The sequence below is a fragment of the Eriocheir sinensis genome, chromosome 34 (genome assembly GCF_024679095.1).
Source record: "Eriocheir sinensis breed Jianghai 21 chromosome 34, ASM2467909v1, whole genome shotgun sequence".
Lineage (NCBI taxonomy): Eukaryota > Metazoa > Arthropoda > Malacostraca > Decapoda > Varunidae > Eriocheir > Eriocheir sinensis.
In genome coordinates this window covers 13,831,641-13,856,915 of record NC_066542.1, presented here as the reverse complement: position 1 = coordinate 13,856,915, position 25,275 = coordinate 13,831,641, and the positions used below count along the sequence as shown (strand labels likewise).

At 48.0% G+C, this 25,275-nt stretch overlaps 1 protein-coding gene across 5 annotated transcripts in view; it reads right to left on the bottom strand.

The window, feature by feature from the left end:
* Window positions 1–25,275, bottom strand: part of LOC127007108 (uncharacterized) — a 115,098-nt gene that overhangs the window by 34,137 nt on the left and 55,686 nt on the right. For 4 of the 5 annotated variants that reach the window (XM_050877720.1, XM_050877724.1, XM_050877722.1 and 1 more), the window contains exon 3: window positions 368–469. In XM_050877720.1, coding sequence (XP_050733677.1) covers window positions 368–469 — 102 coding nt within the window. Of the gene's footprint in view, window positions 1–367; window positions 470–9,333; window positions 10,005–25,275 lie in introns of those variants that run through there. The other variant, XM_050877718.1, reaches the window with a different exon arrangement.

Sequence of the window (25,275 nt, the reverse complement as noted above, 5' to 3'; positions counted from 1 at the left end):
TCCCGCAGTTATTCCTCCAAAGAGACAGGAATAACCGAAACTATGAGCCTAATTTGTTTTATATATTATAAGACATGGGAACAAAACTTAGGACAGAGTTTCGAAGGTGTTGCGCCATCAGTAAAAGGGTGAGCCAAGCATAATGATGTGTTTGTCTCATCAAAGACATGCCAGCACTCAGCGGGGGAAGACTGGCAGACGCCGGTCCCTCACAGCACAACAAAAATAAGGAGAAAAATGCAGCTTTATATGAAAACACACCAACATTATCTGAGAGAACAATCTTTCTTCCCTCCACCACACCTGCCCAAAACGATCAGACGACCTGGCGACTGTATCTCTGCGCACCTGAGGAAGGACGACTTACCTGGGTGACTGGGTCTCTCTCGTGTAGTCGCAGGTCGTCATGAGGAAAGAGCTCCTGTATCCTCTCTACCTCGCTCTCTTCCTCCTCGCCTCGCCTCACCAGCTGAAACAAAGGAGACAGAAGCTCAGTATCATGCCGCTCAACACACCTCGGCAGCGCTTCATTATTATATTCATTTCTAAACGCTGAGTCTTGTCGGGGCTCCTTGCCAGCTTGGTCCCGTTAGAGCAACACCCACCCCTGAGGCACCTCCGCAGCCTGTCCTCATAAAATATCCGCCGAGAAAAATAATACAGACTGCCTTTGTGTGCGAACCAACAATAGGAATAATAATGATAAGCATACAACTACTACTACTACTACTGCTACTGATGCTGACTATAATAGGACAACAACTGGCAGAGATTAGTTTAATTCATTCGAGATAAGGGTGATGATGCTGACGATGGGGATGATGATAGTAACAGCGGCCACGATAGTAATGATGAGTGACGGTGCTGAAGGCGACGTAGGCGGCGGCTGAGGGGGGATGAGGAGTGCACGAGGGGGGTAAGGGGAAGAGGGTAAGCATGAGAGCGTGGGAGTGGAGTGGGCGGCGTCTGTGGGAGTCATCAGGGTCAGGCATCTCCCCCCACCCCTGCCCTGCTTCAGCGCCCCCCGGCCCTCCTCCTGCCACACGCACGGCAGCGGCGGCGTGCCCTTAGGAGCTCATCGCACACTTGGTTATCTCACTTTAACCCTTCATGACGGGGGCGGCGCCGTGTGTCTGTCTATAAAACTCTTTACAACATTCATGAGTTTGTTTTACGTCTGAGCATCAATCACCACATGGAGGCCTCGGAATGTGGTGTTCTTTGCGGCCCTGGTTAGCACCCCGCCGTGGGCCCCGAGGGAAGGCAGGGCCAGAGCCACACTGCAGGGCGTCAGGTCTGGGCGCGGCCACTGTAAATCTTGCTGTAGCTGTTACGCCCATCCAGGGAGGGGGTGCAGTAGGGACGAGCGCCAAGAATTTCCCAACCAAAGACCTGCTTAGAGAATACTAGTACTTGGGATGCACTCAACCTCTCTTACTGAATCGAAGGAACTAGCTGAGGACCCAACCTTCAGAGTGACCTTTCGAATTAGGCAAACTAGAGTAAAAATAAAACACTTGTCGACTCTCTAGTTGTACACATGAGGAAAAGTTACGACTCAAGGTCATTCACATAGCTCACTCTGATCATGAGAGAGAGAGAGAGAGAGAGAGAGAGAGAGAGAGAGAGAGAGAGAGAGAGAGAGAGAGAGAGAGAGAGAGAGAGAGAGAGAGAGAGAGAGAGAGAGAGAGAGAGAGAGAGAGAGAGAGAGAGAGAGAGAGAGAGAGAGAGAACTACATGGTGAAGTGCTACAAACTTGTGAGATAACTGACATTAATTCGTCTCGTGGCCGCGGAGGAAGATAAGATAGTTGCGACATCCTAATGACTATAAAAGCAGTGGTGCCCTCGCGAGCCCTGGGCAGCGACAGGGAGGTTGTGTTAAGATGTCGGTGATAGCGGCGAGGCAGAAATAGCCAGACATGGGCCACATCCTGAAGCAGAATCAACAACAACAAAAAAAATAAGAAAAATAGCCCACACGTTGTAAAAATCCCGAGAATGTGCATAACCAAGACACACACACACACACACACACACATCCCCCACCCATACCCGCACATTTTCATACATTTACATATCATAATATTTTGAACAGATTCGACCAAATATTCCTACATGAAACCACACAAAGGAAAAAAAGCAAACAAACACCACGTATATAAATAAGAAGAGTGCAGCGTCCCCTGAAGAAGAGAAACTGGAGGAAGACCAACAAGGAAGCGAGTAGATCATCAGGAGTATGTCAGGATGAAGGTAAGAGGAGGTCGCGAGGGGGCAGTGAGAGAGGAGGGAGGAGACAACAAAGGGTGACAGAAGGGAGAAGAATGGACGGTGGGGGGGAAGGGGTAGGGAGCAGAATGTAGAGTAAAAATATATGGACAAAAAAAGGACACAGCGGGGAGTGAAGGGGCGAGAAAAATGTGTCAAGCCAAATTGGAGGGTGGAAAGGGTCTGTCCATGCTGTCAACCCCTGCCACGCCCCCTCAACGCCCCCCCCCCCCCTCCCATGGCAGCAGCAGACGCCCCTCGCCGTGCCCCGCGCCTGCCCAGGGAGCGTCGTGTCCCGTTTGCGGCCGAAGAGAGGCGGGCGAGTGGAGGCGGAAGAACAGTGTGGCAATCTGACACGTGTGCTCTCGACACCTAAATAAGACCTCATGTTAAGTAAACGAAATTTCTTAACACAATCAAGCAAAAATATGTGTTTACACTTTTATGAAATTGCGAGGTGAGTTGTGGTTGCTGGAGGGCGGGAGGGGGAGTTTGGAGGAGAGGGGGGGCGTGAGGGATCCAGGGCCCGGCGTCGATACACACACACACACACGCCCACGAGGAGGCGCGTCCCTGCTGCATACTGATCACCACACACACACACACACACACACACCGCCCCGCCCCATCAAGTTACAACGCCAAGAAATCCTTCCGAGCCTCTCCCTCCCATCAATATTTTCGACACAAAGACACCAAGGAAACGTGGGTGGATTTAAAACAAAGGAGGTGTTCCAGGACAAGAGATAACCTCCTCACGCAGTTTATGCATATCTTAAGAGTCGTCCTAGTTCCCGGAGGAGAAATCTTAACGATACCATATATGAAGTGAGAATCAGTTTAAGTAATGCCTCTCTCTCTCTTTCCTCTGACACACACACACACACACACACACGAGAAAGTCCTCCTTATGCTTCATCAACATGCCAACTTGATGTAGGAAGACTATAAACCTCCTTCAAGCGTGTCTTTATCCACGTTCTGACTGCTTTCCCGGAGTAATGCAATGTTTACGGCGCTCATTCCTGCCTGTTTGTCGGGACCGGGAAAATAATAACGTAATGGAGATTGATGCAACTCGCCGCTCACCGCCGCTCTCCTTGCTAGTACACCAGACAGACCGACCCTTCGCCACTTTCCTTGGGTGTGTGTGTGTTTCAGGAAATTGCTGTATTTATTATTGTTTCCAAAGCGTTGTGAATAAATATAGCGATGAGCAAACAGACACGTAGTACCGAGCTTTTTTTTTTCGTGTGTGAAGTCTCAAGAAACGCCGCAGCCTGAACTCTGAAACTCATATTCACGTCTCCACCAAACATCAATTTCCTGTGAAAGTTGGCCGGCGCCGCCCTCCGTGGTGCCAGCCCCTCCGCTCTCTTCCTCCCCCCGGCGAGAGGGATGCGTGCCGTGGGGATTGTTCAAGATATTTGTTGATTTTTTGGAAACTATCATAAACGCCGCTGCGGGTCTAGTCGGCTGAAGATATTAAGACAAAATCCGTTTACGCCGTTACAATTTCTGATTATAATATTACAAAAAAATACTACTATGCATCTAATTCATGAACCCTGCTAAAGATAGTATCAACACATCTACAACTACGTACATATGATCCTCTTATTTAATATTTTCCTGTCTTCTTTTAGTTTTGTCCTTTGTCTTCCTTACTGTTAAAAAGGGGTGGGGATGGAGAAGAGGTCCTAAATATCCCTTGTCTGAGGATCACGTGAGGGAAGAACAAGCGAGGGAGAAAAAAGAGAAAGAGAGGGAGAGAAGGAGAGATATCACGAAGCCACTTCCTGAGCCTCCGAGACCTGGGACGGGATGGGAAGTAGCCTGCAATTTGCCAGTCTGTTTCCCTTAGCAAACACATCCTCCTCGGGCTGAATGGACCTCTCCCTGCGCGGGGGGCCAGACTACTCTCATCTTCCTGGAGAAACGTAGTTATTATCTTTCAACAGTTTCCTCCACCAACGGAGCCGTGGAAGAGAAATGCTCCCAGGAAGACAGATCTGTAGTAGCGGGTCTTTAACATTCCTCTTCTTCTAAGCCCAATATCATTAAACATTTCGGCGCCCAAGCACACACATTTGAGACTTTCGTAGGAGTTGTGGGCATTTTCAAGGGTAGTTTTATGGCCCTGGTGGTAGTTTGATCCTTCTTCGGTATCGTGAACGTGAAAAAGACTCGTTACAACCCGATCAATTTGCTTCACTCCCTGGAGAAACGTAGTTATTATCTTTCAACAGTTTCCTCCACCAACGGAGCCGTGGAAGATAAATGCTCCCGGGAAGACAGATCTGTAGCAGCGGGTCATCAACATTCCTCTTCTTACTCCCATATCATTAAACATATCGGCGCCCAAGCACACACATTTGAGGCTTCCGTAGGAGTTGTGGGCATTTCCAGGGGTAGCTTTATGGCCCTGGTGGTAGTTTGACCGTTCTTTGGTATCGCGAACGTGAAAAAAGACTTGTTACAACCCGATTAAGCTCCTTTTCGGCCTTTGGAACTAGTTGACGCGAGAGGGGGAAGCGTCTGAGAGCACCGGCCATAGGCATAGCTCGTCTCCCTCTTGCATCACCGGCGAGACCACTACTATGCGCTATGTCTGCTGTGCCTGTTTGTCTCCATAACTCCAGACACTCGCAGGAGGCTTTCCCTTCCGTGATTTATGAGGGAAAATGACCAGGCGAAGTGCGAGGTAAACAAGGGGGATGAATTGACGGTTTGGAGGAAGACACGGCCACTTAATTCACGAGTGTTGCGGTGCTTCCTCTTGTGCAGGTAAAGCCATCTCACCTGCCTGATATATTACAGGTGAGAGAGAGAGAGAGAGAGAGAGAGAGAGAGAGAGAGAGAGAGAGAGAGAGAGAGAGAGAGAGAGAGAGAGAGAGAGAGAGAGAGAGAGAGAGAGAGAGAGAGATAGGAAATTCCTCTCGACCACAGGGATGAGGAAAGAGCGGCACACTCCACGAGGACTTCCAGGGAATGAGCGATAATGGAGTGTTGAGAGGAATGAAAGAAACCGATTACCATATAAAAAAAGAGAAAACTATACGTACAGACAGACGGAAATTCTCTCTCTCTCTCTCTCTCTCTCTCTCTCTCTCTCTCTCTCTCTCTCTCTCTCTCATTCATATATGCGGGAGAGGAGGTGAAAAGGAAGGCGAGAAGGGGAGTGAAGTACGAGGCTGAAACACGAGAGGATGAGGCTTAAAAAACAAGACTAACAACAGATGATTCAAGACAGAAGGAGCAACACACACACACACACACACACACACACACACACACAGGGACAACAAGCAACTGTCAAAAGTAAAGAGTATTCTAGCCAACACCAAGCTGCGACTTCCATCCGTTTTGCATGCTTGACGAGGTGGAAAGGAAGACGATATCAAGATACACACAAGAAGGTCTCCCTCCATGCTCTTCCCTTTCCCTCGCCCACTTGAAAGCCATGCATGATTTTAGCCTCTTAATGAAAACGTAGAAAATGGGTGTTGCCTCGACGACGGAGCTTGATGATTCACTTTACCTAACCATTATATTTAGAGAGGAGATATAATAAATGACAGCTTGTTGCAGGTAATTATCGATTAGCTTAGCGCCTCCACTGCAGAGACCCGACAGTTGAAGATTGACTGATTGAGGTGTGTAGTCAAGGCGCCGAACACAATAATAAAACAATAATAATATAAATAAAATCATAAAACCACCGGAGAGATCCTTGGGCGGTGGCTTATGAATCACCGGCGGACTGGTGAAGACACGGAACAAATGTTTGGGAAGGGAAAGGTTCCCATAATGGCCGTATAAGGATGAACCCGGTTACGGCTCCTGGACCCCTGCCTCCTCTGGGCGGGCCTGTTCAGCACCACGCCGCTGTTTACACGAATATTACAGCCGCTGGGGGTCGGGGTGGGTGTGTGGGAGGAAGGAGCCAGACAAGCTTTTAAATGGTGGGTCAGGCTAAGACTCCACGCATAAATATTCGATAAGGACACCCAGATCAGAGCACTCGGGAGGGAGATAAACCTAGCCAGTCCCAGAGCCAGAGAATGGGAGTGTTCGGGGGACATCATCACAGGAGCCATCTTGTTACCAAAAGAGCGGAGAAAAATTTAGATTGATGCCTTTTTTTCGTGGTCAAGGTATGGTCAGGATCTCGAGGAAGTACACAGAGCATATAAAACAATAATGCATCACCGTCAATTTCAATATCGTGCGGCTCTTTTGGTAACATATGGCGCCGGTGATGAAGCTGGCCAGACTCTCCTCTCCTATACCTCTGTCCAGTCCCCAACGGCCTCCGAGGAACCCATACATCGCTCCGCCTAACATCTTGCTCTCCCCATGAAAGTGACGTCCTGGTTAGCTAAGTATTTGATCCGCGCCTCGCCTCGCCTCGCCCATCCTTGCGCCACGCGGATGTCCTGGTGTCACTTTCCCTCTTGCTCGAGTCGCTAATTGTTGCATCCTTAAGAAATGGAGATTACTTTCCCCTTACCAACTTTCGATTATTATGTGGCATTGTCATGGATAACTACAATTATTCTAGGATAGATAGAAAGTGAATGACGCACACACACACACACAAGGATACATTTTCCTCAGATCATAACTGACTTTAGTTGTATAAATGAATGATGACCCAAATTTGGAGTACTATTGATATAGCTGAAAGTTGCCCTTATATCAAGTCACACGTTACTGTGTCACACTAATATAACTAGCGAACTTAAATAAAACAACCACAGACACAGAGTGACATCCTAACTTACTGGCTCCTTATAATGAGATTTTGTAGTAATCCTCAGCACACAAGAAAAAGAAGACAGCTGTGATGAGAGAAGGTCCCGACTCGCCTCTTCACTCCCCAGGGCAGGACTAGCCTGATACCATAAATTTCCTACAGGTAACCTATCCAAGACCTAAATGCGAGTCACAGGGTAAACCTTATTGCGAGGGACCTCACCTGACAACCCTGGACTCACCCACTCCTATTGACATGCCCAGCGGCCTGTCCCGTGTGACGGGACTCTGCGAGGCTCGTTACCGCCGCCAACTGTACTAATCTTCCTTGCTTCCCCCTCAAGATTAGTGAACAAGGAAGTAGGAATATGATATTTCTGCGGAATAGAGAACGGAAAATGACTTTCTCGAAACTAGTGCTCCGGGGCGTTACGTGTTGCGGGGTTTACATAAAAAAATAAGAAAAAAATGAAGAATATACGCACGCACGTAGACGACCCCCCCCCCCCCAACACACACACACACACACACACACCTCCATCTCCCCCACCTTCTTTAAATTACTGATTGTTATAATTACCATCTCTCTGGATTATAATTTATAGTATGTATCATCGAGGTAAATTTACAAGAGTATGACCACACAATAAAAACAAACATCTAAAGGCGAAAACAATCCGTGAGTTCCTCCAGTATTGCACGTAAGGATGCTGATGGCGTGGCAAGGCTCGGTGCGTGACAGCCCTGGAGCACGTTAACTAAAAAATAAATAAGATAAAAAGAATACAGCCTCCTCATTCTTGGTTGAGAGCTGGAAACGAAGAGAGAAGATAACTAAAGACTAGAAAGGAAGGAATATCAAGAAGTAATGTCCAAAGAAGCGATACAAGGCTTCAGAGGTTAGCATAAGAAGGTGAGGTCGGTGCCGGGCAAGGTGCGGGGTTACGGCGGGCGGCCCAGGTGAGGGGAGGAGGGGGGGTGCGGGGCGGGAGATCCGGTGGGCGGTGTTCGTCATTCATTCCCGGGACTCGGTTGTGCAAGGCTCCATAAAACAGCGGATGAGTATTGTTGCGTTAATGGAGTGATCGCCGTGACGTGACCGTGGAAATTGTTCGTGAGTCACTGTCGACGAGGTTATTGAAGCAGAACGATTCACCAAAGACTCACCACCTACACCGCCGTCCCTATCACACTCGGCCTCCTCCTATTAGTTGAATCGAGTTGAATAGTGCAGTGAGCAGGGAGCATATGTATGGATGGCTGCAGCAAAATAATACAATCTACATCGAAAACAAAACGCAGGTGAACTTTTGGAATGATTAGTGTCTCGAAGGTTTCACAGCGATACTTCAGTAAATTTAATGGTTCCTTTTAGCCTGTTGCTAAGAGAAAATAATGTATAAAAACAACAACAACGAGAAGACAGCAAGTAATTAACATGATATAAATCCTTCCTTCCTCCTCCCCCTTCAAGGAAAAAAAAAAAAAAAAAAAAAAAAGCATTGATCTTGATCTTGATGTCACAGGTGGCTCGGGATTTCTCCCCAGCCAGGCCTTTGTATCGGCAGCTCCTGTGAAAAGAAAACAAAACATGCGGGAAGTCAATGATAAAACAACACCGAGCTGCTTTGGCGCGAAGGCGAGGCCCACGAGACCGAGATGGCTGGTCAGGTCAGGTCAACCCAGGTAGCGAACAATCCTCAGGGGAGCGCCGGCTAAGTCGAGTCAGGTGTCTGATCGCGTAGGTCACTCCGGTGGTCACAAAAACAGCCACGCCCCAAAGGGTGGCGGCATGGAGGCAGGGCAGGTGGCCATGGGTGGCGTCCGACGTGAACGAGTTGGGTGTAATTGACTTAATTTAAAATGATGTCATGAAGAGTAAATGGAGGTATTTACTTCCCGGGACAATAAAAAAAACAAGTATGCACTATCTGCTGTTGACAACCGCCCTCCTGACTCACCGTTAAGCCACGCCGCCTCACACCGGCGAGGCGGCGGCCGGTGATGGAAATGTTAGGTCAGGTTACCCGCTGCTAACTGCGCATCGACCCCCCTACCCCTCTCTCTCTCTCTCGCACACACACACACACACACACACACACACACACACACACACAAACCGGAAATTTCGTATAATTATCGTAAAATTCAACACGTCTCAATGAATCACTACTAATCCTAACGCGTCTGTGCCCCAAGGCAGACGGAATTCTGGCCGTAAAATAAATTAGTGAATAAATAATGCTTCCACCATCACATTAGTCGAGGTTCATAGAGCGTTAAGTGAGTGTTCGGTCCAGCTTACCTGTGGCAGCGCCCAGCCGAGCCACACGGTGAGGTAGGCCGTGAACATACGACACAGGATCTCGGAGTTGGAGCACCATCGTTCCAGCTGTTTGTCCTGCATGGTGCCTCGGCCCTCGCCCTGCCCTATACTCATGCCCCCGCGCCGATGTTGTCCACTCCTCCCACGCTCGTCACAACACTCGCTTCGTACATTATCACTCGTGTAAGAATCACCAGCATCTCTGTTATGCATTAAGCCTTTCCTTCTAAGCCGCTGTCACCATGGCGTCTCGATAATCACTTGAGGCTCGACACTTCAGACTCGCCCTTCCAGCATGTCTCACAGACCGTCGCCTCGATGCCACTCGGAGACGGGGCTTCGAAGGTCCACAATGGAGGGTGTCTGTCCGCTCAGGTGCATCACAAAAGCACAACCTTATCAGCCTTCACACTCAGCTTCCTCCAGGATTAAAGTGGAGGGCAGGCGTGGCGGCGTGGCGAGGGGAGGTAACGCTGGTCCCTACACTGTCTACCCGACGGCGCCGCGTGACGCACTGAGACTCTGAGACTGGTCCTCCCGGCCCGCTCGCTGGACCCGCAACACCAGCCCTGCAACGCTCCCTGCCTCCAGACTCCTCTCCCGCACCGCCCGCTCACAGTGATGCCTCGCGAGATACTGCCTTCATTTTCATATGCATTTACTGTACAACAAGCCCGTTATTAGCATTATTATCTGTCATTACCATCATTAGTGTTACTTAGATACTGCCTCCATTTTCATATGCATTTACAGTACAAGTCCATTATCATCATTATTACTATTATTTAGACTATTGCACAAGGTTGGATAAGACGAACGCTCCAGTACTTAGGTCTCCGCGTGGCAGCCCAGCATCATCACGTCAAAAATGTTGAGTCGAGAGAAAAATATTAATGAGGCAAATTAATAAAACACGACTAATTGTCTCCAGCTGGGCCTCGAGGTCCAGCTCGCTTTCACTCTTGACGGTTGAGCAGCGGAGCGGTCCAGTCCATCTCTCCGTGTTTACCTAAGCCATTCTAGTGTGAAGAATGAGAGTCCAGAAGCGACCATTGCCCCTTTTGTGTTATTGCTTGAAGAACATTTTTTCCCTTCAATAAAACAGTGAAATGCGGCTTTCTTGGGGGAAATCACGCTGACTAATATAGAGCCAACAAGTCACATTGCTGGCGTGGGTTAGTGGGTCTGTTGGGAGTCATTTGGTATGTAGAGAGGCTAAACTCATTTCGTGCTCTACTGTCGCGTAACGATGTCAACCTTCAGCGGTCATCTCTCATCACGTCACGAACCTTTGACATCCTCCCGCGTGGCCCTGGTCTTTGTGCTCCCTGCCGCCTCTTCCCCGATGGCCTATCACTTGACCTTTCATTGAAGTTCCTCTCGTTTAATGGAGATCATCCGGGTTTTATTGTGTGCATCAAGGCCGCGTTGTATGCAGGTCACCTGAATATGCAGCGCGGTCCTTTGCTTTGCTCCTGAACCTTTAACGTTTCAGTTTTATGGCTTCATTATGATATACGCTTTTCTCGAACCGTTTTGATTCATCCGCCGGTAGTTTAACATCCCAGTGGTCCTCGACTGAAGTGACAGCTTATTTCAATGACATCGTGCCCTGTTGCTCCTTTTTACAGCAAAGGAAGCAGCTCAAAGGCAACAAAAACGGGAAATAGAAACCCGCTAAGCGCTGGTACTTCGTGTAAGCAAGTGTTGCCGCGTAATCGAAAGCTTTTACTAGTCACCGATTAAAGGTTCTTATATGAATACCCTGGAGTGTTACAGCTTCTAAGGGACCATCAACGCTCATCTCTCATCCCTCTCCCGCCCCGCCCTTCTCCTTCTCCTTGCCACTGTGTTAGGCCTCCTCGACCACTCTCTCGCTGCGTCCCTCCCCTTCCTAAATTTATTCCTCACAAGGCTGTTCCTCGGGCTGTGATGTTAATCAGGCATTGCGCCCCTTTTATCGAGTGTGCATCTACAGCCCTGGACACTAAGCGGTTATGCTGAGGCTGGCTGGTGTAGGGCCTGAGGACAAGTAGTAGTAGTGGAGGTAGTAGTAGCGGAGGTAGTAGTAGTAGTAGTAGTAGTAGTAGTAGTAGTAGTAGAAGAAGAAAAAAAAGTGCTACTAAGACTGTAACAATAGGAGGATGAGGGTGGTGATAATTAAGAGGAGGGAACAGGTGGAGGAAGTGGAGGAGGAGGAGGAGCATAGGGTGGACGTGGTGTCGACGGTTATGTAATGTTTAAACTAACCCAAACTAATCCAATGTGAAGAGCCGTGATGGCTGCCGGTGTTACTGAATGTGTATAGGACAGAGAGGCAGAGGGCGCTGCGGCGAGGGTCTGACGGGTGGGCGTGTGTGAATCACTCGACCCAGTTCAAGTTCATGAGGGAGCGAGCAGCCACTTTGCCGCTCACTTAATGCGGCAACACTCTCGAGCCAAGGACGACCAGACGACTTTAGTGTTCCTGCTGACCACCAATTTGCTGCCTCTCTCCACGGTTTGTCCCGCCCGAGTGACACCCTTCCACTGGCACAGATGCTCACACATGTAAAGTAATCCATGGCTTCCAGAGTAAACGTACGCAGATGATTGTCTTATAGATTTCCACATAGGATCAGTAATGCATTGTCTACATGTACGTTTCCTTCAAGCAAGAAACTAGGGAAAAATATACGTGAATGGTTCGTCGTGGTTTGGAGCACATGCGATGAAAAGATGTAAAACTAACTACTTCACTCTTCACTAACATTTTCACTTTCTCTCCTAGTGACGAGGCTTTGAAAAGGCCTTGAAGCAGCTGTCCAGTGGAGGTGCTTGCTGACCTTACCATTGCGCAACGAGTAAGAGGGACAACAACGAGGTGCCACATGACCCAAAACTCAGAAAACTGTCATCGTCACGAGCAGGAAGTACAAGACAAAGATAACACGAATAATGAGCTGAGAACAATTAGCATGTTAATAGGAAACAATATAAACATCATTCATTCTTTCAAGTCAGCCAACCACTCATGCTTCAAGGACCGGATTTGGTGTCTCGCCCGGCCCCTGCCCATATCAGGAGGAAGCTGGTGGCTAGCGAGGGAGGGAAGGATGGATGGAGGGAGTGGGGAGTGACCACCCGGGGATGGAAACGCCCTCACTCCCACAGAAGAGAATGAGGCCCCGCTGGTGACGTGGTCGAGAGAGTTTACATTCTCAGGTGACCCAGGCTTCCCAGGTGCTCTCAGGTGCATTGCGAGTGTCGTCAGATGAAAATAAATCAGCGCCTTTAATTGACCGTGAGTTGCAGATTTTCTTGTGTGGGAAAAACACCTCCGGGCAGCAGGTGAATGCACGGCGGGCAGGTAACGCGCGGACCAAGCCACGGTGGGTCAACAGCGTCGGTGTGAGGCGGAGCGTGAAGCACATGGCTGCCCCGAGGCACGCATCGCAGTGCTGCAGTTCACATGCGTCATTCAATCCTCCGCCGTGACGGCCTGGCTCTCTCTTCCCTGCTACGCCCACACACACGTCAGCTCACCCTCCGCCCTTCCTTCCCGGGCCCGTTGACTCACCCTCGACTCACCAAGAAACTTCCGGTCACGACTTCCCTTTAAGGCAGCGCTAAGACCCTCGCCTCTCAGCCACCCTCTCCTTGTTGCCCGGCATTCTACGAAACATTATCAACTCTCTCCGAATTCGTATAGTATTCTTTTGCTTCAGGTTTCTCTGGACTGACTTTCCTGACACTGATTTCGTGAAGCTTTGATATCTTAAAGAACATGAGGCGTGATAACAAAGATCTATTGAACCACAACTCGAGGCGTCAACGAAGAGGAAACTCATAACCTACTGAGCCTCACTGACGCACAACAACCAACACCAGCGACAGGAGGGCGACAGTGGGAGGCGCGGCACCCCAAAGCGACACTACCCAGGGCACCAGACCCGCCGCCCAGGTAACGGGCCAGCAGATAAAAAACACTCCTGGATCCTTTCAGCCGCCACCCACGCCCACGCGCCCTCAACTCGTTACGGCCCACGCCCACGCCCGCGCCCTGAGTCACTCGCCTCCCTCCCTCTGCTCCAGCTGACGACGCCATTCACGCCCGCCTCCTCCTGACTATCATACAAACACTGCACAATAAGAATAAGAAAGAAAATAAGTAACGTCTGTAGGGTACTGGTAAAACTTTATTATTATTTTTTTTAGGGAAATATCACCCTTTCACTTCTCTCCTTTCACATCTTCCGAATGTTAAGTTCACTGTTGAATCAAATAATCTCTGTGGATATTTCGACGAGTCAATAGAAAATGACCTGCAGGTGCATGGTTGGCTGGACTCAACACAAGGGAACGAGAGTATGACATCGCCACCCTTGCATGCTAGCGTGGGGGCCGGACTTCCGAGGCTTTCTCCGCCGCAAACACTGCCGAGGAGGGACCGAAAAGGAAGACAGGAAGGCAGAAAATAGGTTCCGCATAAATTCCATCTTACAACGGGACAACAACAAAAAAATAAACTACAGAGAACCAGAGACGGGAATAGACGAACATCAGGAAATCAATGAAAACCATAATTATATCATTAGAGAGCTGCCCAGGCTTCAAAGGCCACCGGGGAGGCTTTGTGTTGAAGCTTGTGCCTGTAATCATTGTGCTTCACTGAGCAGAGCACACAGCGAGATGCACACTGACTTCTACTTTGTGTTATTTCTCTCTATGTATAGGAAGGAATACACTTCTTCCGGTCTCCCTTTCTTCTTCCTGTTATTTCGATATTTGAGTATTCCGCCATTTCCTTCCTAATTCAGTCACGGTTCGCTTTCCTTCTTTTCGCAAATCTCGTCTCGCTACTTCATGCTTTCCTTCCCGCATCCATCCATCCATCTTCGTTCCCTTCCTCCTCCTCTATCACGGAATTCCACAACCTTTTTCCTACATCCGACATGCCTTTCATTCTCTTCTATTCACCAGGATTGTCAACTAGCATCAATATTCTGGAATCCTCTACTCTATTAGCCAGGTATCTCTTCTCCCTTTCTACTCCCACTTTCTCTTCACACAATGGTCCTTTTAGTAAGAGTCATGTTCCTCACTTCACTCTCCTTCTCGTAATGAATTTTCGACGCATATTTACTCGAGGGAGATCCTCTGAATCGTCTCTTCTCTCTTCGGAATCCTCGTACGTTACTTTCCTCCGCGTCCCTTTGTACATTCCTTCCTTCTCGCCTTCCGCAGCAGCCTTCATCATCCCCTTAACCACGATGAGCTAAAAACAACGTCGGGACACGGAAGCTTGAAGGATAACGCACACTTTCCCGGCAGTCATCCACCACCCGTGACCGCAAGACAAACAGCCAACATGAAATTAACAGAAAAAAAGGGCTAATGCAAGTCACCGGCTCTCGGGAAATAGTGATTATTATTATGAGTTTCAGTTCCCATCTGTTGATATAGCGGCGGGTATGTACTACGACTGTCTTGGCGGTGACGATTCTGTGTGATGGATTAATATGTCTTTCCTTCCCTTGTCTTGGTATTTTTATTCTCCTTATTAGCGAAAGAATTAAGTGCTTTTTTTTTCCCTCTCTTGGTGGATCTTCAGAGGCCGCCGAGCCCAAGAACTCCGTGGCTCGTGAGGATTAATGTTTACCTTTGACCACAGTGACCCGCGGCCCCTCGTAGCCACCTTGAGCCCAGGACCTTCGCAGTACCAGCAAGGACACCGCGCGGAGGGACTCACCACCTCGGGGCCAAGTGCGGACGGGAAGGACGCATGCCCCACGAACAGGTTACGCAAGTATAGGCAGGATGGGTCTTTACTGCGTCACGGCGGGGCATGGAGCACAACGCTGGTTTACTGCGATTCAGCATTCCATCACTTGGTTCGTCGTTTGTGTGTGATTTGCCGCGCCGTCGTGTGTACGCAAAGAGTAAAGTAAACAATCCCTCCTCCTCTTCCGTCTCCATCTGTTAGTCAGCGTGAGGGAATAATAATGTGCGGGATAATTATTGTGTGGGACGGAGGCTGGTTTGTTGTCAGCTTTCCTCGTAATGAGAGAGGGAGAGAGCAAGGGAAAGATGGTTATGGTCGAGGGACTCTCTGTAGGCCGAGGGAGAGTGTGATGGAGGAGTGTTTGAGCGGCGCTGGGCTGGAGGCTTGACGAGGCGAGGTGTTTGCCCGGGGTGTTTGTAACCCTTGGTCTGCTCCCACGGTGATCAGCGTCAGGAAGGAGGGAGATCACTTCCTCCTCGTTGTTATAGGTGTCACCTCTTAACGATGTCGCGGCCAGGAATCATCAGCCAATCATTCCTCTACGTAGTTCGGCAACAAGACACAACCACAAGAGAGAATAGATCGCTGGGGGCGGAGAAAGTGAGACACTTCCGGAGGAGGTGTCCTCATGCGGGTTTATGAGGGGGTGTCGAGGGGTTCACGCTAAACAACCAGACGCTCAAGGATGCTGCTTCCTTGATGGGGGAAGAGCAAGGGTGGTTGGCTCGGCCCTTTAACTTGATGATCGCGACCCTTCTATACCCTTGGATGAGATATAGGGAGCTGATGTCACTCATAAGACTATACAGACAACCTCTCCGTTATTATTCCCCTTAGCATAAACAGAATAATCCCCTCACCCTTCAAACGCACCACTATAGCATCACTTCCGACACAGAGTTTCACTTCAAATTATGTGAGAATATACCTGAAAGACAGTAATTCCTCCAGGTGTTGAAAAAGTCGCCTTCAAGCAGAGGACAGATGGACGCTTTGCCACAGTTTCCCTTCACAACTACCTACGTATCTCTGGACGGTTTGAGAATAATAACACAGCCAGCGCCTCACGTTACCCTATTCCCGGTTTTGGAGAGTAAAACGGCTGATGTGAGACAAACAAATAGTGAAATGTAATTGTGCAGAGGACCATCTATGTATGACCGTAAGAGTCGGGGCCACGAGGGAATAATTTTATGGCAATTTTTGAGTGGAGGAAAAACGATCTGAGCAGCTTTTGAAACCCTAAAACATGACTAATAGGAAGAATGAGCTAAAAATCAAAACATTATATACCTCGCTCAGTCAGCAGAACAAACTTACGGAGGTTTAATAAAGAGATCAACAAGTACTAACAATGATTGACTTATATCATCACCGTAAACTCTGGGTGAGTGATTTACGGGGTAATAGACAACGACGAGACAGATGGGCCATCTAAAGCGTGACACAGGTACGTGGAAACAGAAAACAATATGGCAATTCCCTCTCTCTCTCTCTCTCTCTGCATTACCACGTGGGAAAGTCGGCTTCCCACAGTGGTGCGGGGGATGTCGAGTCACTGAGCCCAGCCACACACTCCCACACCCACTGCAGCCACTTTCACACAGCAGCGCCCGCCTGGCTCCTCCGCGAAGGCCCCGCAGGAAGATGATGCTTAATTGTCTCGTTATAACTAGCGGGAGTGGGAACAAAAACAACAACACGGGAATATGACTGACTTGGTACCCGTTGGTGTCTTCGTATACCTTCGACTTCTTTGGTGCTTAAGATGGTGCGATACAAACAAACGCAACACGAAAGCTACCCTAAGAATGTAATTGTCTCGTTGTAACCTGCGGGAGTGGGAACAAAAACAACAACACGGGAATATGACTGACTTGGTACCCGTTGGCGTCTTTATATACCTGCTTATGATGGTACGATACAAACAAACGCAACACGAAAGCTACCCTAAGAATGTAATTGTCTCGTTGTAACCTGCGGGAGTGGGAACAAAAACAACAACACGGGAATATGACTGACTTGGTACCCGTTGGCGTCTTTATATACCTTCGACTTCTTTGGTGCTTATGATGGTACGATACAAAAAGACACAACACGAAAGCTACCCTAAGAATGTAATGGTATAGTTTTAACCAGCGGCAGTGGGAACAAAAACAACACAGGATATATAATGACTTGGTGGTGTCCGTTGGCGTCTTCGTATACCTTCGACTTCTTTGGTGATCATCGCCGGATTTTTTAAACGTCGTATTAGTCTTGATCAACAATAATGTGGCTGATTTGTCCTTCTTGACCCGTTTTTCAAGGCGTGGTTAGTTGGCTTCGTTGATTTTTATTTTTGTATACGACTGAGTTTGTGATATGTCGACTTAACTGCAAAAATCCAACATTTCTAACTCAGTCCAACAAATGGAATTAAAACGCCAAACTAGCCACATACGTGTTAATAAATACTAATACAACGTTTATAAAATCTGCCTTATGATGGCAAGATACAAACAAAAGCAACATGGGCGCTAACCTAAGAATGCAATGCTATACCGAAGCAGATTTCACGTTTGGTTTCCGTTTGACGTGCACTTTCCTAACACCAAGCGGTAAAGAAAACATTCGCTGTTAATTCAAGCGTCAAGGTAAACTAACAACCCTGACCACGCTACCTTGTTGCCCCGAGCACGTGTCGGTCAGCTGAGAATCACTCCGGCGGGGAAACGTCTGGTGGAGATGAAGATGCTCTCGTTGAACGGCTGTCTTGCTTGAGGCGAGATCAAAACACACGGCTCTACGCGGCGTGAAGTTCCGTATCTTTAAGCACAAATGTTTAAAGAGAGAGGTAAGAGCCACGAGCCACGACGAGTGTGTGTTGTGACTTGTCAAGGCGAACACTATCACGGGAGGACCGATGTCACTCCGGCCTCACACTATCACGGGAGGACCGCTGTCACTCCGGCCTCACACTCGGCCTCACCCTCACTGAAGAACAAGCAGCTAGTCCTTGGCTTTCCCTTCATTCATGTCGGGGCTTCACGTAGTACAACTCAACACCTTCTTGGAATAAATCTGCAAAGGAGTTAGTCAGCCTCCCTCCGGCATGGGCAGGTGAAGAGCGGAGGAGTGGCAGGGTGAGGAGGGGGAGGTGGGGGGTCACGGTGCACTCCAGACCTCCATGCACCTCGTGACGTCACCAGCTTCTCGGAATGGTCATGTGGCGTCACTGCCGCATCCGGACGAGCGCGCACGGATCCTTCGACCTTTTACCCTCCATAACCTTGAACAACCGCAGATCACGTAAAAACGATGCCGAGTTAGAATTCTATACACGTTGTTTTATTACCTGTGGCACGCTGGGGATTAGTGATCAACCGCACCGACTCTCTGGATGGCACAAAAAATGACGTGGCAAGTTTTTTGATAATATATATCCTCCATCCTACACAGCGAAGCATGATGGCTGGCCGTAGTGAGGATGATAATTACTGGGAAAGGGTTTTCGGAACATGATCTTTCGCTTTTTGTTGGTTTTCTTATCAAAAGCGGACAAACGTGTGTTATTTTCCGTATTTCCTGATAAGGTGATGCTGTACCCCCAAAAGTAACCTGAATGGGCGAACACGAAAACGAAGCTTCAACTTCAAAACACAAGAACTGTAGTGGAGTCTAACATCAGAGTAAAGGAACACTTAGAGACAATGTAAATAGTCTTCATTTGCCTAGATTTTAAGATGAGTAAATATGGTATTCATAAAAACACAAAGAACTTGATCCTTTCCTTTTTAAATAAACATGTGCAGCTAGGTGTGAGATGCAGCTCTTCACCGTGACCTTGACAAGTCTCCTTAGAAAGTGATTCCATCCAAGCTGACTGCATCCACTTCCACGCCTCGATGCTGATGACAGGCACGTATATACTTTACCGGCACAGCAGAAAATGAAGAGGAAGAAAAATAAGAAGAAAAGGAGAAAAAGAAGAAGAAAAAGAAGATGAAGAAGATGAAGAAGAAGAAGAAGAAGAACAGAGAAGAAGAAAAAGAAGAAGAAAGAAGCAGAGAAGAAAAAGAAGAAAAATAAAATGAAGAAAAAGACGAATACGAAAAAGAAGAGGAAGCAGAAGAAGGAAAAAGGAGAGGAAAAAGAACACAATAGATAAAGAAGTAAAACAAAGAGTAGATAAAGAAGAAAAGAAGAAATAAACCACATCTGGGAAACGGAAATACGGTGCCTTCAGTAAACAAAACCCAGCTGCTTCAGAGCATTAAACAGCTCCAAATATTTTCCTACATTGCATAACCAGGACGCGAGTAGAGTGACTGACTGAAGTGGGAGGGAGTTCCACTAAGTTCCCCTCTCAGGCAAAGTGTTAGCGCTGGTCATACGTAGAACCAGCGGGTATAAGGAAGATCAGGGGACATGACGGAGTATGAGTGGGCATCGTGGAGTGGCCGTTCCCATAAGTTCCCCTCTCAAGCAAGATGTTAGCGCTGGTCATACGTAGAACCAGCTGATTTAAGGAGAAGCAAGGCGCATAATGAAGTACGAGTAGGCGTTGGAGAGTGGCCGTTCACCCCGAGGCGCTGGTTTGGCTGTATGAATGGCCGGCGCGGGACAAAGCCAGGGTGGAGGAGGATGCTTCGTTGGGCAGGTGATGTGAGGGTAAGGTATCCGACGCCACAAAGACGCCTGTTGCAGCTTCCTTTCCGGGCGAGAGATGTAACTGTCCCATTGTTTTGAGATGTTGTTGCTCTACACACACACACACACACACACACACACACACACACACACACACACACACACACACACACACACACACACACACACACACACACACACGTCACTCAGTGTTAATCATCTGATCATTATCTAGTCGTTCTCTTTAGGGTAACATGGCCGACCACAGGAATTGGTATTTTTTTCTCCCTAAAAATCAGAACCGTGGACTAACTAATAATGACAGGAACACGAGGTCGAAAATTTAATACTGAATATCGCTGTCGCTCCATGTCAACTAAAAAATGTGAGTGAAAAGACCTAAAATGAGGCGGCAGGTGTGAAGGACTTTTTTTTTTTTACGGCGGCAGGTGTGAAAGTCAAGATTTTTTTACAGTAGAGGAAACAGTTCAAGGGCAAAAAAAGGAAACAATAATGGAAAAAAAAGCCCGCTACTCACTGTTCCTACAAAAGAGTCAAGAGGAGTGGCCGAAAGATAGGTCAATTTCGGGTGGAGAGGTGTCCTGATACCCTCCTCTTGAAAGTGGCCACAAGTCTGTCTACTTCCTCTTTCAGCTCAGGAGTAACGAGAGGAGATGTGTATACGAAGATTCTAGGCTGCTTCTAAAACACGCAAAGGAGGCTGATGGAGTAAATTAGACGACCTATTCTCCTATTCCTATTCCTATCCTATCCTATTCTACTATTCTCAGACACTTTCGGCTCTCACAACAAATATATCCAAAGGCCACAAAGGAGGTTAGTTGGGTTCTCATGAGTGCTTTTCACATTCATGGTGCAGAAGCTGAACTTTCACGTAGTACAACTCAACACCTTCTTGGAATAAATCTGCAAAGGAGTAAAGGGACCATTACACTAGGCAAATCTTCCGTGGATCTTCAGTCAAACCATGATTTCCGCTGGCGTGGTTCTCATATTTCCGTGGTTTTCTGACGTCTCCATGATCTTTCAAAGCTACGGTAGATTTCACCAAAGGAAGACGGTATTACTCACCATCATGATCAGCAGCAATAACAAGAAGCAAATGAGAATCACGCTAGCGAAAGTCGTGGTTTGACTGAAGATTCACGGAGAATTTGCCCAGTGTAATAGCCCCTTTAGTCAGCCTCCCTCCGGCATGGGCAGGTGAAGAACGGAGGAGTGGCAGGGCAGGGAGGGCGAGGTGGGGGTCACGGCTTACTCCAGACCTCCATGCAAATATTTGTAATCTCGACCAAAGTCTTATCAAATATGTGTGTGTGTGTAAGGCTTGACATGTTTGAGAAATTGGACTCAGACATTCGATCCAACACCAAATCAGTGAGCTGCATCGGTCCCTCCCCGTCACAGGTATCTTGCACAACATCGAAGCTTCGTCCTCAAACATTTCGTTGATGTACACACTTGACATTGAGACCGGCACAATCTGGTTCATGCCTCGCTATGTCTCTAGGTTGTGAGTGCACGCGAGGCGCCCTGCATGCCGGCCGGTCGTGGTCAAGGTCGTCACAATATTGCCATGATGTGTTAAACAATGCCACTTGTGACGATGCAAATATGTGAGTGAGAGAAAAAAAATCAACTATTTATTCGCCTCTGAATCTCTACTTGTGGGGCCTTTTGGGGGGTGATAACGATTGCAGCTTTTTTTTTATCATTCACATATACTCAAAAGATAAAAATAGAATGCATCAGTAGATATTAGATGGAAAAAAAGTGCTTGTCAAACTTCAAGTACGACGCACATACCACTCATTGTATTCGGTAAGTATTAAGAATGACAGGAAGGAAAACGGGAGGAGGAGGGGGGTTGGGTTAAAGAGAGGAGGGAGGAGGAAGAAGAGAGACGGGAAGAGGAGAAGAAGGAGGAGGATAGAGAGGGAGGGAAATGGGAGAGGGGAGGAGGGAGGGCACCGGTTTTGAATATCACTTCCTCCCTCAGTCCACAATCCTAGCGCGTATGCTCCTCCGCCTCTCAACCCCCTAAGGCACGATGACATTAACCAACACTACTCTTAAACAACCTTAATTAATACAACGCGTAATCCTCAACACGCGTACCATCAACCAAGCGTCGCGGGATTATGGCAGGGAGGCAAGGCGAGACAGGGCTTCCGGGGGTGTGGGGTTGGGGTGTGTGGGTGGGGGGGTATCACATCAACCCAATCCCTTCGACGCCCCACCACCGGAGAACTTGTGGTGACGGTAAAAATAATATATCCGAGTGATGGGTAACCGCGGCGCCTTGTCGGGGTTGAAATCTAGAGGGTGAAGGGTCCCTCGAGCACATTCTCCGTTTTATGTTACGAAGGCGTATTGGGGAAGAGGATAGAAAAGAACGTAATTATGATCAAAGTGTCCTCCTCTGCTACTCCCTTCACCCCCCCCCCACCTCAGTGATTTTAACCCCCCCCCCCCTTAGTGATTTTAAAGACCATCATCTATTCCTGCAAGCACAAACAAGCATGAAAAAAGGTATCCTGGAGGTGATGAAAGCACTGAAATAATTACATTTCCTTTAACCTTGAATCGAGAAGCAACGCCACAATAAAAGAGGCAAAAAAGTAATGCTGTTTGCCTGAGGGGGAAAGACATGAAGATTCCTCCGTTTTTCTTTTATTTTTTTTTGCGGTACGTAAGTTCCTTGGAGAATAGAACTCCTGACCAACTTCCTACTAAGCGAGCGCCTGAAACCCTTCGATCTGAACCACAACGGGTGAGGAATGAAGTATGTACAAATATAGTCTTAGCCGTAAACGTATCGGGCTCCCATAACGACTATTTTCCAAGGCCACTGAGAAGATTAACCGGATTTCCATGGGGTTGATTTTCCCGCTCATGGTGCAGAAGTCGTGTAAAACTATCGATAGGATCACAAAACAGTCCATAAAAATCCTTACAGCAACTTCTACGGGAGGCTTTTCAAACATGTGAACTGAGGTGCTCATAGGTTTAGGGATACGGGCTTAAGACGCAGCAGGGTAAAGCAAGGACATCATAGAACACACCCACCGTGCTCCTCCATTCACCCCGCCCTCGCACGCCCACACTTACGCACACCCTCAGCAAGCAAGCAAGCCCTCGCCCACCTCACCTGCACCTCTTCCCCTCTGCCCCTCTCCCCTCACCTGCAGTGTCAGGGCCGCTGTTGCCTGTCGCTGGGTGCTGGAGGAAGACTATCAGGGGTGACTCAGCTAAACCCGCTATGAAATTGGTGACTTCCTCGGGAGTCTCCGCATGTGGGTCAGGTTAGGATAAAAACGCGGGCAATGTAAAGTGTCTCAAGGCTTGTTAGAAAAAAATAGGATAAGAACATGGGAGAGAGAGAGAGAGAGAGAGAGAGAGAGAGAGAGAGAGAGAGAGAGTGTGTGTGTGTGTGTGTGTGTGTGTGTGTGTGTGTGTGTGTGTGTGTGTGTGTGTGTGTGTGTGTGTGCAAGGTTGTGTTAATTCTTTTTCTCTTTTCTTTTGGCAAGCTGTAAAACTATTATGATAATCAACAAGGTGCAATTATTTCTTCATGTCCTGACAAGGTGAAGGTCATTTTGGTGCTTATCGAGGACCGGAGGGCTGGAGGAGGAGGAGGAGGAGGAGGAGGAGGAGGAAGGGCTGACCAAACACACGTACAAAGAAGCCAAAATGTAATCTTCTTCCCTCTTTTTACTCGTCTTTCCTTGGCCGGTGCAGCAAACCCTCTCATTACCCCAAATATATCGTGATGAAAAAGGATGATTTGTGCAACCGCCTTCCCTTCCCTTGTCTTGCTCGTGCTGGCGTGGTGAAGAAGGGGGACGAAGGGGATTAGAATTTCTGTGTTATTTAATGTTTCTGTTACACGCTCCTTCAATGTGACACGAAGCTGACTTGGAAACCTTTCAAATGTGGTGAGTCAAATATTACTCGTTACGACTCGTCTGTTTTGATCTCCAAGTAAGATGCGTTTAAAGGATAATGACGCAGTTAAGCTTTTCTTTTTTACAGTAAAGGAAGCAGCTCAAAGGCAATAAATAAATAAATAAATAAATAAATAAATAAATAAATAAAAAAAAGCTAGCTGTCAAGGAAAGTGGAGAAGAGTGGCCGAAAGAGAGTTCAATTTCGGATGGAGAGGCGTCTTGATACGGCTAAACACCTCACAAAAAAAAAAAAAAGTTGGTGTATGAAGATTAAGTAATATAAAATAAGGCGAATACAAGAAAAGTCCGCTGTAGAATGTAGTATGTGATTCAAAGGATATAGTTCATGCCATTATTATATTAGAAAATTGTCCCTTTATGTCTGCAGTTTGTCGAGCGGCGCCGAGTAAGATGTCGAGGCTTTTGTTGACGCGTTGCTGCGGCGGCGTGGAAAGTGTCGGCGGGGGTGTGGGTCAAGTGTGTTGGCGTCCCGCAGGTCTGTCGAGTCACGGCACTTGAGCCTCAAAGGACACAACATTCCCCGCATCTGAGGGCTCGCATGGCCCTCGGCTCTCGCCCTTCCGCAGCTGTCCCCACTTCGAGCCCCTCACGTTCAGCAGCAGAGCGTCGTCAAGCCACAGGTATTTCAAGGACACGCGAAACCAATAAAAACATCCGCAAATAATTACTGAAACAACGCGACAAGGCATCCTGGGCCATTGTGTTCCCTGCCCTTCCTCCGTAGTGCAGAATACAAGGAGCAAAAACAAACAGCTAATGTGTACACAGACGACACGGAGATGTGGCGATAACTAACAATGGCAGGAAGAGGCGACACTTGCCACGCTTACGAAAGACTTCAGCAACGTTCGCAGACTTATGGAAATGGCGGAGGAAGAGTCGCAACTGAATGGCATAGAAATACATGAATGGAAAGAGTATAATATTGGATTCTTGCTGTGCGATATCAGAATATATTACGCAGAGAAAATAATAGAAAGAATGGAAGGAAGGAAGGACGGAGGAGGGATGAGGATGAGGATGAGGATGAGGATGAGGAGGCCACGACGTACTTGAAGCGTCCTTCCTTCCCGAGGGTCATGGGCCGGGGAGGGCGTGACCGGGCCTGCACGCGGCACCGACACGCTCAGCTGTGCCGCGAAATGAAGCTGATGGCAGGTCGAGGCGAGCCCGGGGTTACGATACTTTGTCTTTGTGCCGAATGATGTATTTGTAAACCCTTTTTAAGTTTGTCAGTTATATTCGTATCAATAATATTCAAGTTACATTACACGAGATGGCATAACAAGCTTAGCATCTGCCAGTTAAGGGAGAATAAGCATAGTGCATTTAGTTTTGGTCATAGCAATAATCTTAATGCAAAGGATGCCAATAATGCGACTCCCACACAACAAGGTCAAACTTTCATCTAAATCAATGCTACAGTACAATATGAGTTTCCAAGTAATACTAAAATATTGACTGGCGGACGCGTGTTTCGTGCACCTCCATCATAACACACAGACACGCGTCCAACCCAGGCATGCCGAGGCA